At 38.7% G+C, this 16,103-nt stretch overlaps 1 protein-coding gene across 1 annotated transcript in view; it reads left to right on the top strand.

Moving 5' to 3' along the window:
- Nucleotides 1-11,491, top strand: part of LOC116267565 (uncharacterized) — a 43,646-nt gene extending 32,155 nt beyond the window's left edge. Inside the window, exons 20-27 of the mRNA XM_031649369.2 lie at nt 1,544-1,618; nt 9,322-9,417; nt 9,503-9,583; nt 9,656-9,727; nt 10,136-10,180; nt 10,434-10,517; nt 10,591-10,694; nt 10,856-11,491. Coding sequence (XP_031505229.1) covers nt 1,544-1,618; nt 9,322-9,417; nt 9,503-9,583; nt 9,656-9,727; nt 10,136-10,180; nt 10,434-10,517; nt 10,591-10,694; nt 10,856-10,973 — 675 coding nt within the window. The 3' untranslated portion in view covers nt 10,974-11,491. The remainder of the gene's footprint in view (nt 1-1,543; nt 1,619-9,321; nt 9,418-9,502; nt 9,584-9,655; nt 9,728-10,135; nt 10,181-10,433; nt 10,518-10,590; nt 10,695-10,855) is intronic.
- The last annotated feature ends 4,612 nt before the right edge of the window (nt 11,492-16,103 follow it).

Genomic DNA, 16,103 nt, shown 5'->3' with positions numbered 1-16,103 from the left:
AGTCCTCTTATTTGTTTGTCAGATATTACACTACAGAAATAAACTGTGTCCATGTTATTTGATAATTTACTGCACTTTATGGTACCTTGCCTGGAACGTTTTCTTCTTGGCGAGTGTAATTCGAAGGCTCATTTGTTTTAGTTTCTCATCTTTTACTGGGTTCAAATTTTTCTCTTTTGTGTGACTTGACCACTTCCTTGGCATATGGGGCAGATTCAAGTCAGTTACAGGTTCAAGTTGGTTATATCCACTAATGAACATCTAATGTAGGTAGAGGGTTTAGCGGTTGGATTTCAAGTAGCTCATCGGGCGGTTGGATTTTAAGTAGCTCATTGCATGCCATAATGTTGCACGCTTGAATATATTAGGTACAGTGAAAATAGAACCTGACTTTTGCATAGTTGACAAACCCACAAACGGGACTTGGATTGGGTGAACTCCAAGATGTGGGTCAACAAGTTGGCCAGCTACTTGTCCGAGTTAGGCAATCAATTGTATTTGCAACAGAAAGATAGGGTCCCGAGGGACAAAGTACCGAACTGCTTCGGAGTAAAGAGTATGAGATATCCTTTCTGTGAGTTTGTTTCAATTTTCCCACAAAATAATAGAAAGAGAAGAGGTCTTGCTGGTGATGCTTTGGTTGTTTGGGGACTTGTCCAAGTTAGGTAATCAATTATATTTGGAACAGAAAGATGGGGTCCCAAGGGCCAAACTGCTGTCAGAGTAAAGAGCAAGAGAGACCCTTTCTGTGAGTTTGTTTCAATTTTCCAGCAAAGTAAGAGAAAGAAAAGGGGACTTGCTGGTGGCCCCTTTGTTGCCTGGGGACTAAATTGAAGAAATAGGGAACTCAATAAAGAATAAGATATGAAAATCAAAAGCCTTAAAAAAAATAAAAGCATGAAAACGAGGCTAACGATTGAACAAAAAGGATTGTGCAGTATCCTCGTGAAACAATAGAATGAAAAGGATACATGAACATGGAACGCTTGGATTGAAGAAAAAATTGTTGATTATCCAAAGGAGCATCAGTATGAAGTGGGTTATCCTCGTGAGAGAGAGAGAGAGAGAGAGAGAGAGAGAAAATCTGAGCATCCTCATTAAATAATGGAATGGAAAGTGATATAAACCTGAAGATCATCGTTAGCATATGATGTCACGGTTGTCACCATATCCCTTCATAAAATAAAGAATACACGGCAAGGAGGCTAAAGGTCAAACTTCATAGTTTTCCTTATTAAACAGTGGAATGAAAAGGGGCATTAACATGTCAGGAGGGTTGAAGGAAATTCAGCCTCCCATTTTCACCTTTCTTGTATTCTCATATTCTTTACTTTGCATTCAGGTGTATATGTGTTCTCATAGTCTTGTGATATGTGTACATATTGTGTTATGTTGTATATCGGTGTTTGTTGGGCAAAGGATTATTCAAAATGATTCTGCAGCATTTACTTGATGGTACTGGTTTAGAAGCAGTGCTGCACCATAGCAACTTTTTGGTGACGTACAACTGATACAATATTGTGATGCTTTTCTGTTGTGTCAGGTTCTTCCTATTTTCCCTAAGCTTGTTGATCTTCCGTTGGAAAAGTTCAAGAATGCACTTGATTACATACTGCAGGTCAATATCTTATGAACTTTACCTTTCATTCTTTTATTTACCATTTTCCTTAATTGGTGGCTTTCGTTATTTGACTTTTTTGATTGGACTGCTCTTCCATTCATCAGATTAACCTGATAAATTGTTCTGTTTTTTGCAATTAATAAGAATTTCAATTTTTATCTGTTTGAGTTAAAAGAAAATGAAGAATATCTATTTATTTCCAAAAGTAGCAATTCTATAGGAAAAGGGTTATCATTAACCATGTTAAAACTTTACAAGTGGCCGTATTTCAAGTTTTATACATCTGTTACATACAATATGGGCATTGGCTTGTTCTTGCAAATTAGTAGGTCTGTGTAGCTAATTGATGATTTAATGGGGAAAAACCTCATGAGCTTGCATTCCAGATGCGGCTCGCTTCTTCTCAGCAGTTCTACGGCCTGTAAGGCATGAAAAGTTTGTTTCTAGTGTATTCACAATATCTATACACACAAAGCCATCAATAAGGTCAAGGGTCATGCATAATCAGCACATTGTTAACAAACAAGTAGAGTGAATCTAGCCTCTAGGTAAGCTGATAAAAGCTTGTGTGAATCTAGCCTCTAGGTAAGCTCATAAAAGCTTGTGTTGGTATCGGAGCTGGCAACCTTGTAAGAATGCTCAATGACCTTTCACAGCAAGCAAAGCTTGAAACGGAAGAGGAGAAGCCAAAAAAAAATCACACGTCCAAATAGAAGAGTGCATTGACTGTTTCATTGATTAATGCCCTTATGAAGAATGAGTATTTATTATATATGTATATTTAATGTATTGATTGGATTGGATTGGATTGAAATAATAAAACAAATAATATACATATTTTAACATTCTTCCTCGAGTTATATATGGTGGCAGATCTGAATAAACAACTGATCTGATCAAGGGACCATGGATCAGATCTTATCAGAACAAAACAGTCCTAAATGAAGCAGAACCGATCAAAATAAACATGAAAGATCTGATCTAAGCAGAAGAAAATAGGAGAACCAGAACTTGCCTGATTGAAAGAGAATGTAATGCAGGATATGCACGCAAAACTGAATAGAACATAAAATTGAAATAGGTAGTGCGACACCCAAAATATAGTGTAGAATAAAACCAACGAAATTGGAGAAATAACTTTCTATGATGCAGAGAAGGATATTGCTCCTGATGTGAGTATGAAACAGCAGAGGAACTGAATGACATTCAAAGGATATTGATGCAGATCAGAAAAAGAAAGCAATAGATATGACATTAGGAATAGGGAGAAAGAAAGAAGAAAGGTGAAAGAGAGATTCAAAAAGAGCGAAGGTCTCTTGGGCACACCTTTTAAAAAACACAGCCATAAGAGCAGCTGGTCTAATACTATGTAGGAATGCTCCAGAACCTGTTCACAGCAAGAAAATGTAGAAAAGGAAGAGAAGAAGCCAAAAAAATCAACTTCCCAATTGTAAGGATAGTTGTCACAGAACCAAATTCTTTGTCTTCCCTTATAAAAAAAAGTAATGTAGAGAAAGAATAAACACACCTAAAAGCTTTGAAGATATATGATAAACACACCTTAAAGTTTTGCTTGCTTCTTCCTAGAGATTGTGTGGTCCTCAAATTCACCTCCATCAGGCGCTTCCCCTCCCTTCTATTTCACTTTTCTGTCGCTCGTTCAGGTTGAGTGTAGGCCACTGGTCGTGCATTTATGCTTTTTTGAAGCAGCTTCCCCTTTCTTTCTGCAGAACTTGGGATGGAAGACCACTTGTTTTCCAGTTAACCCCCATAAACTGGGGATGGCACAAGGGAACATACCTCTTGAACTAGGTTGTGAATTCAATGACCATTGCACTACATACATACCATCTCTTCAACAATAGACTAGCAGGTGGATTTCTCAGGCTGATATTAACTTGACTACTACAGGAAAATGGAATGCGATCTGAAGCTCCAGTAGATATCCACTTATAATCCTCAAAAAAGGGTTCTGCTGTATGCCAAGATTGGATCTTCTAAAGGTTTGCAGCAAATTGTAGGTTGACAATAACTTTTCCTCACTAAATCAGCAAGGGAGAGGACTACAACAGAAACTGCTTATGAAAATGAATTATCAAAGAAAAGAGACTGTTATAATTAGTTAATTGAAAGCAATCTCGAATGAGTTTTCAACTAAGCTCTGATACCGTGAGAGACTTGGCAATTATGTCAAGCTATGTCACATAGGTACGGGTACGGGTGCGGGTACGAGTACGGACCATTTTAAAAAAACTTGGGTGCGGGGGTACGGCCGTACACACACACACACACACACACACATATATATATATATATATGTCAAAAAATTTCAAACAAAATAACACATTCGCACATATATATATCAAAAAATTACAAACACAATAACACAGTCTTCATTCTCAAATACATCAACTTTCTTGATTCTCATTCTCCTCAGTCGCATAATTGACATACAAAATACATCAGCTTTCTTGATTCTCGTTTTCCTCAGTCACATCATCAAGATTAGAAGGAGCAACAGGTTCTGTAAGGTCCATATTAAGAGCATGCAAATCATGTTCTCCTTCAAGGTCCACGTCAATGTCCTCTGGATTAACATCCCAATACGTGGATGATCCTGAACTGCAAGTTGCAACAAAAGCAAAATATGATTTAACTTTTAAGTTTTAAGTGAATATTAACATTAAACAACCAACATAATATACAAATGTAATTAACTAATTATGTATACATATCAAAGATACAAAAAGAAAGAAATACCTATAAGCATCTGAAGTACGTGAAAGTAAGCGCAGGTTGGAGTGGACATAAACTAAATCTTCTGCTCGCTTGCTAGTTAGCTTATTTCTCTTGATATTGTGAATTTGAGAATAAGTGCTCCAATTTCTTTCACAACAAGAAGAGGTTGTAGGTTGAGATAATAACTTCAACGCAAGTTGCTGGAGATTTGGTGTCGCTGCTCCAAAACATAACCACCAATTAACATGATCTTCTTCATCTCTTGCCATTGCAGCTTGTACTGAATCACTTCTTCTACCAGAGAAGCTCGCAAACTCTCTATTTATTGTTTTCAACCGATGAGAATCAGAATATAGTCTTCCCAAACATATTTCCCTATTTTTGGATATTTCTGCCTTTCTGGATCTCGATTAGAAGGAACACGACCAGTGCCTCCTGCCAACCATGTTTGTCCATAATATTTGAGATTTAAGGAGTGTGCCATACAATGTAAAGGGTTATTGCTTCTATTCCATCTTCTTACTAAAATTTTATGCACATGATTGAAAAACTCAGAATCATCAAGTGCAACATTCTTCTTCTCATGTCTAAAAATGATGTTTTGAATTTTTTCAATCATGTTATCCCACATATCATAAACTCTATGAAGCATGGGCCCTTCTTTGTCAACTTCTCTCCCACCATTCATCTTCTAAAATACATTTTTTAATTTGTTGAGCCTTCACAATGTCATCACTCTGATAAAACTCCCAATCATTGTCATTCAACATAAGTGTTAATGCATGTTTCACCTGTTTTATTCTTTTTATCATTACAATAATGGATGCAAAACGAGTCTCTGCTACCTTCAACAATTTCAAATCAGAATGCCTATTAAATATAGCAAGAGCATTGTTGTGGTTTACAACAAAATTTCGGATGTTTTTGACATCATGCTCAAGCTCCTCCATCCGTGAACACAGTATACCAGCATTTGTATCATCTTTTGATGGGTTGCAAATACTTTTAAGAGCTAGATTTATACTGTGTGCCACACAAGGAGTCTAGAATATATTACTATACTTGGGGTCCCTTGCCAAATTCATCCCTGCTCGTTGGCAAACTGGAGCATTATCAGTAACAATTTGCACAACATTATCTTCACCCACTTCTTTGATGACTTCTATAAATAACCCTTTTAAATACTCAGCATCTTTATACTTCCCAGATGCATCAACACATTTCAAGAAGATTGGTCCATCAAGCGAATAAGCAATAAAATTTATCAGTGGCCGTGTTTGTATATCAGTCCACCCGTCAGAAACAATGGATACTTCATATTGTCTCCATGAAAATTTCTTCTTCTCTAATAATTTTTCGATGTTTGCCTTCTCTTCTGTAAGAATTACTGTTCTAAACTTTTCTGAACTCGGGGGTACATAACCACTCAAACTGCAATTAGCCAAACCTGTAACAACATCTTTCCAATAAGTAAGTGAACTTGCAAAAAAAACCTTCCGATTCTTCTATCCATCTCTGCCCTTCCCATAGTTTTGAATCCTTGTTCTAATTTTTTGGTATCCCTGCTTGCCATGTTCATTTTTTTTTTTCTTTGAAGCATCTTCACCTTCTTCAATAGCGTAAAGAGGAGCAGATAGTTCACTTGACTTGGCTGAAGATTTCTTTGTCTCAGCTGCATCGTGTTCTTTTTTGAGCTGCTTCATCGATTCTTTGCTAACTTTTTCACATGGTCGAATTCCAAAACATGGGATATGCAATAAATGTGCCTTGCAACGTGTATAAGAGCCAGTGAACGTCTTATTACAGAAATTGCAAGAAAATATTATATTCCCACCGCCACCTGCTGCTTTTCCAAGTTTTTTCACATACCGCCAAAGAGGTTGAGATGGATTATCCAACTCTAATGTTGTGGTATTAACACTACTACTGCTGCTTGCCATATTTCCACTTCCACTTGTAGGCATCGTTTCTTTTCCTTTATCAGCCATTACAACTTATATGAAAAGCACCTAGCAAGATAACATAATGGTATGCATAAGAATCTTGATAGTGGACATAGAAGGACAAAAGCATAACTAGAAGATATATGAGAAGTGAGAAGTTAATAGACTCTCAAAGTGCCGATTAAGCAACGATCGAAAGTCCTAATCAAAAGAATACAGTGGAGATAACAATCAAGACCCCCAATTCTGCCAATTAAAGGGACAAATCGAAAGCCCTAATCAAAAGAATAAAAGATAGAGACACCAACCAAGAGGGGAAGTGCACAAACAGATATGCAAGACGGGATGTGCGCAGTGATCGTGGGTAGATTAATAGAGATTTGTACATTCATTCATAGACTATTTACTCTGTTTAAAATAAAAGAGGGAACAGAAAAAAAAATGTGCCGACAATAGAAGCATAAGCACAAGCACAAACAAAAGAGGGAACAGAAATGTGCCGACAACAGAAGCATAAGCACAGATGGTGGGCAGCGACGGAGTGGGCAGAGCCACTTTTCACCGGCTGAGATTGTGGGTGGTGAGATGAGAGATCAATAAATGTGCCGACAACAGAAGCATAAGCACAAACAAAAGAAAGACAGAGATTTCTACATTACAAACAAAAGAGGGAACAAAAAAAAACGAACAAAGAGGAACCGACTGCAGGCGACCAACATAAAAGATGATTCACAAAAAATGAGACGATAGAAGGCTCAGCTGGTGAAAAGCGCCGTCTGCCGGCACCGGAGACGATGGAAGTCTCAAAAGTTTGATAGAAAATGAGAAAAAAATGAAAAAAAGAGCAAATACCGTCGCCGTTCGCCTCCAACCGTTGCCAGTCGCTGCTGCCATCGCCTGTCGCTGCCTTCCGCTTCCGTTCGTCGCCTACAACCGTCGGTCGCCGCTGCCTTCACCGGTGAGAGAAGGAAACGAAAGGGTTTCGAAAAGGGAAAAAGGGTTTCGATAAAATTAACGTTACAATGGTTTAAAACGTTAAAATGAAAATAACAATGACATTTAAAACAGACAATTTTAGACTCGGTCAACTTTGACCGAGTCTTAAAACGGTCAAAAAAAGGCATGGGTACGTTGACCGTACCAGGTGCGGTCAACGCCGCACCCCTGGCGTACCCACCAGCATACCCGTACCCATACCGGTGTTGTACCGGTACCGTGCGGGTACTCCTCAGGAGGAGTACCCATGTGACATAGATGTCAAGCAATGTATGAAAAAACTTGATAATGATGTCAAGAAAAGCATAACGTTATTGCTGAATAATAAAAGCTGAATTAACTTCTCCAATAATGCTTCAAAAGAAGCTTGCAAAACAATGAGACAAGGTCACTTATTTATTAGGGGTGGGCATCGGGTTGGCCCGGCCCGTTGGGTCCGGTCCTAGCCCGATATCCCGGGTCCCGGCCCGGCTTGGCCCGATGGGGAGAAGGGGGAAGAAGGAGAGGGGGAGGAGGTGGAGGCGGAGGGGGGGAAGGGGGAAGAAGGAGAGGCGGAGGAGGTGGAGGGGGAAGGGGGAAGAAGGAGAGGCGGAGTGGGGAAGAAGGAGAGGTGGAGGAGGTGGGGGTGAGGGGGAAGGAGAGGCACAGGAGGTGGGGGGAAGGGGTAAGAAGGAGAGGCGGAGGATGGGGGACAGGAGGAGGAGGAGGAGGAGGAGGAGGATGGGGGATGGGAGGAGGAGGAGGAGGAGGAGGATGGGGGATGGAGGAGGAGGATGGGGGACGGGAGAAGGAGGAGGATGGGGGACGGGCCGGGCCGCCACCGGGCTGCACCATCGGGCCTGGGCCCAGCCCGGGATCCGGTTTTCCTGGCCCGGACCCAGGCCAGACCGGGCCCGGTACCCGGTGGCGGCTCGGCCCGACGCCCAAGCCTATTATTTATGGGACAAAATACAACAGGAAGAAGAAGAGCTAGTAGTTGGGCTACTCCAACGGGTCTATTTCGGGCTGTGGGACTAGCGTAACAGCTAGTAGAAGAACGGCCTTGACCAATCTAAATACAAATAGGAAAAAATAAGAAAGAACAAATATACAAAAATATATGTATGGAAATGTGTGTGTGTGTGTGTGTATATATATAGATGCGCACACACATATACATACACACATTAATCTTAACATACAAAAATCTATCTAGTACATTTTGATTTACACACACCTTATATGCAATTGCAATTATTGCATACATTTGCAACTGATAATTTTGAATATAGCATGATCCTTTCTGACTTGACAGAGGCCGATAGGATAGAGAGGGATCACTTCCTGACGGTAAAATCACATTTGTCTCTTCTCCTTGTACAACTTCGTGCATTGCTAGTCTAAGGGGCTCTTTTGTCATGGATGAGAGGGTACTACATGTTTCAAGTAAGTTTAGGTATACATAATCTCATTTTCATGGGGGACCCCAGGTACAAATATTACACATCCTAATCATTCAGACCTACAAGCAACCACCTGTCTTCTTTTTTAGCATAATATGGAGCTCTTAGATAACCCGTCATCTACAAGCACAAGTTTTGTTTTACTTGTAGGATGATAATGCCCAACACCTTTTGAGATGCCCATAATAAGTGTACATCTGTAGCCCTAGGAGATGAAGGCATTCTGGTGATGAGATATTTGGTTTTGGTTCCTTTCTCGTTGATATCTTTTTTGCTTTAACTCATTAAGAAAGAAGATATTACAAATTGCCACCAGCGGCTCTTTTTTCACTAGCTCTCAACTCCTTTTAAATTACTATACTCATTGCTCCAAAGAGCATGCCATTCTGGAATTGTGTACCTTTATATCTCCTTTTATTTGGGGATCTTATTGGAAAATTTTGTCAAGTACTTTCTACTGTGTTGGTTGTTTGTATGTCATTGAATTAGTCACCTTTATTTTGATTAATTTCTTTTTGAAGAATGTGCAATAGCTTTGGAGAAGTGAAGTAATTTCTCATGCTTGGATCTCTTCCTGCAGGGCTCAGCTCATACAGGCCCTGCATTAACACCTGTTGAGGTCTTGGTCGCCATTCATGGAATTAACCCTGAAAAAGAAGGGATTGCACTTAAGAAGGTCTGCCTTCTTTGTAAATGTTTCCTGTAGAGAATACTCTTTCCGTGTCTTTGTTCATATATTAAAGTGTTGGTTAGATTTCCAGATAACCGAGGCATGTACAGCTTGCTTTGTACAACGCACTGTTTTCACTCAACAAGTTCTTGCCAAAGCACTGAATCAGTTGGTAAGATCTGGAGACTATTGTTTTTCCAAATTGACTAGAAGTGTGGTTGGCACTGAATTATGCTGTTCTCAGGTGGAGCAGATTCCGCTTCCTTTGCTTTTTATGAGAACTGTGATTCAGGCCATTGACGCTTTTCCTGCCTTGGTAAGTTTCCTTCTGATATTCCCCCTTTTGTCAATCATCAGAAACTGGAACATAACAATGGTTATCTGTATATAGTCACTTTTAGTTACTGATTAGCACTAATTTATGGCTTATACCTTCACAAAAGATTGACTTCAAGAGCTAAAGATGAATCTTATAGGGTGTCGGGGCTTTATTAAATTACAACCTATCTCACACTAGGATTGTTTAATTATTGACTGCTTGCATGAGTAGCTGGTGCATGTGCATGTTTCTGGTTTTCTGTGTCTGCATATCTGTCTGTCTGTCTGTGTCTGTTTCTCTGTATCTGTTTTTTGGAGAGAGAGAGACAGAAGAATTTGGTTGTCTGATTTTATCCTGATTGCTTAATGAATTCTGACAAAAAAGAATGTTTAAACTTTTTTGCAGGTTGACTTCGTGATGGGAATATTATCCAGACTAATAAGCAAGCAGGTATGTGGTCTGTCTTAGGTGAAAGTATTGCTTCTTGCAACGCTTCATGTAAGACGTCCTTCAATGCTTTGTCAACTTCTGGTCAATTGGTTCGTTTAATTTGTTTTTCTTCTATTTTTCACTTTACTGCATGGTAGGTGGTTGAATAAAGCACAGTGAACTATGAAATCTGAATGGACATGTGGAGTCTATTTTCTGCTCCCTTTTAGTTTTATTTGAGGCCTTTGTGGACATTTTTTTGTTCTTTTGACAGATTTGGCAGATGCCAAAGTTGTGGGTTGGATTTTTAAAGTGTGCATATCAGACACAACCACATTCCTTTAACGTGTTGCTACAGGTTTTTACTCTAGCCTAGCCTGACAATATGAAGACATCTTCTCTTGATTTGTTAACATTGTTCCTGTTTACAGTTACCAGCACCGCAACTTGAGAGTGCTTTGAACAAGCATACTTCCCTCAGGGTTCCCCTTGCCGCATATGCCAATCAGCCAAGTATCAGAACATCATTGCCTAGGTACGTTTATTGTGTAACAATTTTTTTGATGAACCAAATGAATAAAATTTCTACTGATCTTGTATGTATTGGAAATTTAATTGTCTAACTAGAGGCTGCCCAAATCGGGGCCATCTGGCTGAATCAATTTACTTCGAGCTGACTCCAGACTTTTCCAACAGGTCTACACTAGCCGTATTGGGTCTTGTTAACGAAAAGTTGCCGCCCACATTTATGCAAGTGTCGGCATCACAATCTTCTGAGACCTGCTCTTCAGTGCAAAGCACAACTCCAACTTGAGATTGAAATTTGGTCAGTTGTAGATTTCTGATAAAGTGGATGAGCTTCCTATGACTTCATCAGTGGAAGGTGCTCTAAGCTGGACACAGCGGCTGAGATATTTTTAAATCAGCGCGTGGCAGTACAGGCTGGTTAATTCATTGCCATAAGAGTTACCCCATTGCTGTAGGAAGCTCGGGCAACATGATTGCAGAATGCTAGACTGCTAGCTTCCAACCATGGCGGGGGGAGCTTTATGTTGGTAAATTAGCTTCTGAAGCACTTTGGCCGGAAGCGAGAGATGAGCAGCACTCCAGCCCTGGCAACTGTACAGATCCGTAGTTTGAGCCAGGCATCGTCGCGTAATTTTCTGTCCTCATATCACATGCCATTATATTGGTCATTGTTTGCAGCTGTTTCTGCGTATGCTTCTTTCCCTCCTCCATTTGTAGCTGCTTGAATATCATCAACTGGTCTGTCTGTAATCTTGTAAACTTGTAAAATGTGATGTCCCAAGTATGAAGATCCTTTTTTCTTCTGTTCTTTTCTTCCTCCTCATTCAAGAGGCGAAATGGGAGTGAATAGGTTTGCAATGTGATGAGTCAAGAGTATGACTTGCAATTACCATACAAGCTTTTTCTGCCTTTGGGAGTGCATACGATTACGGGCATCCCTTTGACTCGAACTGAGGCTTATCGACGACCATTTTATGGTGATGTAAGCTCGTTTCTATTAGACATGGATATGGATATTATCGAGTTTGGCCTAATTAGATAGCAACTAATCAAATCAGGGTAGGGTCAGGCTGAGATGAAACTCATGTCTAGTTGCCAGGTAGACAGATTTAGATTCTGATTCTGATGTTTACATGTATTGAACCAGATTGTTTACTGTAAAAAAAGTTGATTGAAGGTGGGCCTGCACACGAGTTGACTCTACTCAAAAAGCTCAAGCCGGGGCTTGGCTCGAACTCTAGTTGAGTTCTCTAGAACCGGCTTGAGCTCTGACTACGGAGAGTCGAGTTTGACTGGCATAACTTGTTTTTGTTATTCTGTCTTGTTTTTTCTAACTCATTGACTCGTTTAACTAATCCAACTGTGATGAACCGGTTTTATGTAGTCAAGCCGATATAAATTCAAAGAAATTGAATCCTTTTAACATTTCAAGTACAATTTTGAACTTTGTAAGTTTTTTTTTGAGTGAGTTCGAGCCGAGCCAAGTTGGCTCCACTCATTGTGGGTGGAGATGAATTTGGATGTGGGTTTGCTAGACTTACCTTTTAAAATGTGTATAAAGTCCGACCCAACAGGACTGCGTTCATATTAAGAAACCTAAGTTGGATACAAATATATATTTAAGCTTGTTATTATTAGTGTGGTTTAAAAATTCACTTTCAAAATTGATCCAAACCAAAAGCCTGTAATACTAAACTTGATGAAGCCTAGGTCGGGATTTAAGCCCAACATTTTGTTTTATTCAGTGTTATTTCTCTAGCAAAACTGAGGCATATAACTGCTCACGCACAAATTAAAAAGTAAATAGGGTTTCATCACGGAAAACGAGAAAATTAATGATTACATCATGCATATAAGAAGCGGTCCAAAACAATGAATTTAATATCATATTCTTTAAACAAAAAGCTCCTTCTTTCTCATTCATCCCTGACTTGTAGGCATTATAATGCCCCATAATTGCATTATATTGCCCTTCGCAAATTCTCCTGTCATTTATGAGGCAAATTATTTTAATTATTTTAAATTATCATATATAACCAGACTTAATTGCATACTTGAGGAAAAGGCAGTAATGGTTTGTCAATTGCAATAGAAATGCTAGTTGCGTACTTAAATGAAAAAAGTCGTAAAAGTTCAATAATTGGACTTCACTACGCGACACATTCCCGTAAAGTTTGCTCAACCCCAGCTTGCCAGTTATTACACTGGTCTATCACTTATTATAGATAAACTGATTGATAGCCTCAGATCCCAGATCGGATTCGATCTCAAAGCCTTGCTGGCTTGGATCTCAGATCCACGGCAAGTAGCAAAAAAAGGCTCGTATCTAGATCCTTTCTTATCTCACATATCCTTGGATCTGACATTGGAGGGAAAGAAACATGGATTAGGTTGATGATGGGCAGGTTTTCGTTGGAGCTAAATCATCCTTGAGAGTAAAAATAGAAAGTAGCACGTAATTGCAATGTACAATTCTGCAGAATATGTGAAGACAGACTACGCCATTAAATAACACAGAAGCAAGTTTTTGGGTAAAAATTGTCATGAAAGTGTTAACATGGTGGAATAGGCGTCATCTCATTTGGGTGGTCATAGTTCAAGTCCTGTGGGTCTCACTCCAGTCGAGGCCCAAGAGCTAGACCCAATGTGCTTTTACCATTGCCCCCAAGTGGGAATCCCAGGTCAGGCCGGGCTTGGGTTTCAGGCATAGGGTCGGCCCGATGTCCAGGCCTAAGTGGGATCAAGCTAGATAGAGCATTTCATATAACGAGAAAAACTTGGCCCTCCTAAAGTTTCGAGATAGAGCATTCCTATATAACGAAAGGTCCAAAGCTCCAGTCCCTCCTCTTGGAGGAAAGGTTGACGTCCTAATCTTATGTTGCTCTTTGGGTGGGCGAGAGGGATTGGATTCAAATAAGTTGTACCCTTAACCATATCCCTTTTTTTTTATATATCACATATATTCAGATTCAAATACAAAAACAAAAAATCATATCCCAATCAAGATTTTACGATCTGATCCAAATCTGATTTTTCGCATTTATATCCGAATCGAAAAAGTCATTTAATATACACGTGTCAATCTGCCTAAATATTGCAGCTTATAATCTGCCTAAATATTGGTGAATGGACGTTAGATCCCCAATCGCCAAAAAAAAAAGGCTTCATATGAGTTGTCAAACTGCTCACGTTAGTACACTAACAACTAAACAAAATCAAACTTATCATTCAAGTTTCTTGGTGATATACATGGGGCGACACAAATGGTGAATTGGTCTTTATTTTTTTTATTTTTCTTCATGTCATAAAATTGTGTCTAAATTGAGCCTTGTTTATGAAACTGACGATGAAAATTTGGCTGAGACTTTTTCTGTTTCATAAAGAATCATGCCACATGGAAGACATGTATGATTTAAGGGGCGTAAACTAGGTGCTTGGCATGAGTGTAAGCTTGGGCATCGGGCCGGGTCGCCACCGGGTATTCGGTACCCGGCTTGACTCGGACCTGAGTTCGGACCTGGCAAAACGTGACCGAGTTGGCCGGGCCAGGTGGGTTCGATAAGTTCGGATCGGGCTCGATAATGATTTTTTAATGTTATATATATATATATATATATATATATATATTATAATTAATTATTATATATATATTATTTTATATTAAAAATATTTTTTTAATGTAATCGGGCAGGGCTCGAGCTTGGGTTTTTGAGTCGGGCCGGATCCAGGTCTGAGTTTTAGATGTCAGGCCGGTTCGACCCAATGCCCAGGCTTACCTTCACATTGGTAATGTATTTTTAATTTGATTCTTATTGGTACTACTTCTTTAGACCGTAAATACTTATATATGTTATAATTGAGTTGAAGGATGTACCATAAGACTACTGAGAGGTTCAAAAGCAACCTTGACACACAAAAAAAACAAAAAGTTCAAAAGGAGCGTTGAAACTACATAAGAATTAAAAAAAGGGTTGATTTCATTTTAGCAGACTGCCATATCCACCTATGCATAGAAATCACAACCTTGGTTTTTAATGGAAAAGAGTATACTGTCAAGTGATTCGTCAACTTCGCATAATAAATTGTCATGTACTCCTCGTCAACCTGTCCAATGCATCGTAAACTCCATTTACATGAAAACGACTGTCTCTCTCTCTCATCACTTTTTTTTAGTATAAAATGTTAGCCCCATCCTTGTCCTTTTATAAAATTAAAATGGGTGGTAGACATAATAAGTTTGATTCTGACCGCGGACTATTATATATTTCAAAAAAATGAAATGGTGGGCAGAAGATAAGCTAGCTTTATTTTTGCGGGCACTATTTAACTCATCATATATGTGGACAAACTAATTTTTGACTTTCAATAATACCAATGACATGATTTGTGTCTATTCCTATTTATTGAATACTATAAATATTTGACCTTGACTTACATCAATTCTGAATATGACAACTGCATCTATCGCTCAATGTTTAGCAATGGATAGCATTAAAAAAGGGAGAGAAGAAATAATTTTTTTAGTGTAATGAGTACTGCCCTTTTTTATCTTGATTTTTTACTGAATTTCTTATCACATCTATCGATGTGATCTTAATCTGAATTTAAAGAATGCATGCAAATGACACTAGTGCAAGTAATATTTTGTTTAAAAATCTGTAGAAATCTTATTGGCTTATGAAACTCTAACTACATGTTCAAAAATGTGACTTATGGTATTAGACATGAAGAACACATTTACACTAAGTTTTTTAAGCAGTGACAAAAAAATTGTAAGTGCATGGTAACATGAACTGCGTCTAAAATCTTTTCGGATTTATTATTTCTGTTTTTGTTTTTGGGCAAATTAAGTCCAACATATCTAATTTACAAGCTGCTTGTTAATTGCTAGAGATCGGCTTTTAGATTGTTGGAATGTGATGCATGTGAATTTTTTTCTGCAAATAAGAAATCTATAGCTGCAATGCATCAAATTTTTTGGACAAAAAAGTACGAATTTCTTTTTGAAGAAAAGAGAGATAAAGGTTAAGTTGTAGGCTTAAAATGATACCTTGCATATATTGCCGACTGGGTGGGATAAAACAAGTTATGTTGTATCGCGCAACTCAAACTAGATTGAATGTGCAATTGGTTTTTGTTGCAAGTTCACATGGATTAGTACTTTGAAGGGCTGGTATATATGATGAAGAAATATTAATGAAAAAATAATTTCAATTATAACAATTTTTTTTTATTGAATATGCTGTTGTTTATGGACAGTATTATAGCCTGCCTGAAGGTTTTTGAACAGGAGAACTTAGATCAGATGATGTCAGCCACTATAAAGGGAGTCCATAAAGTGGTGTTTAGAGATTATGATAAAGCAAGTGCCTGGGTCCAGATGGATTATCTATGGTGACAAGATGTTTCTGAATGT

The sequence above is a fragment of the Nymphaea colorata genome, chromosome 14 (assembly GCF_008831285.2).
Source record: "Nymphaea colorata isolate Beijing-Zhang1983 chromosome 14, ASM883128v2, whole genome shotgun sequence".
Lineage (NCBI taxonomy): Eukaryota > Viridiplantae > Streptophyta > Magnoliopsida > Nymphaeales > Nymphaeaceae > Nymphaea > Nymphaea colorata.
The sequence above is the reverse complement of the archived record's forward strand: the minus strand, read 5'-3'. Positions and strand labels throughout refer to the sequence as shown.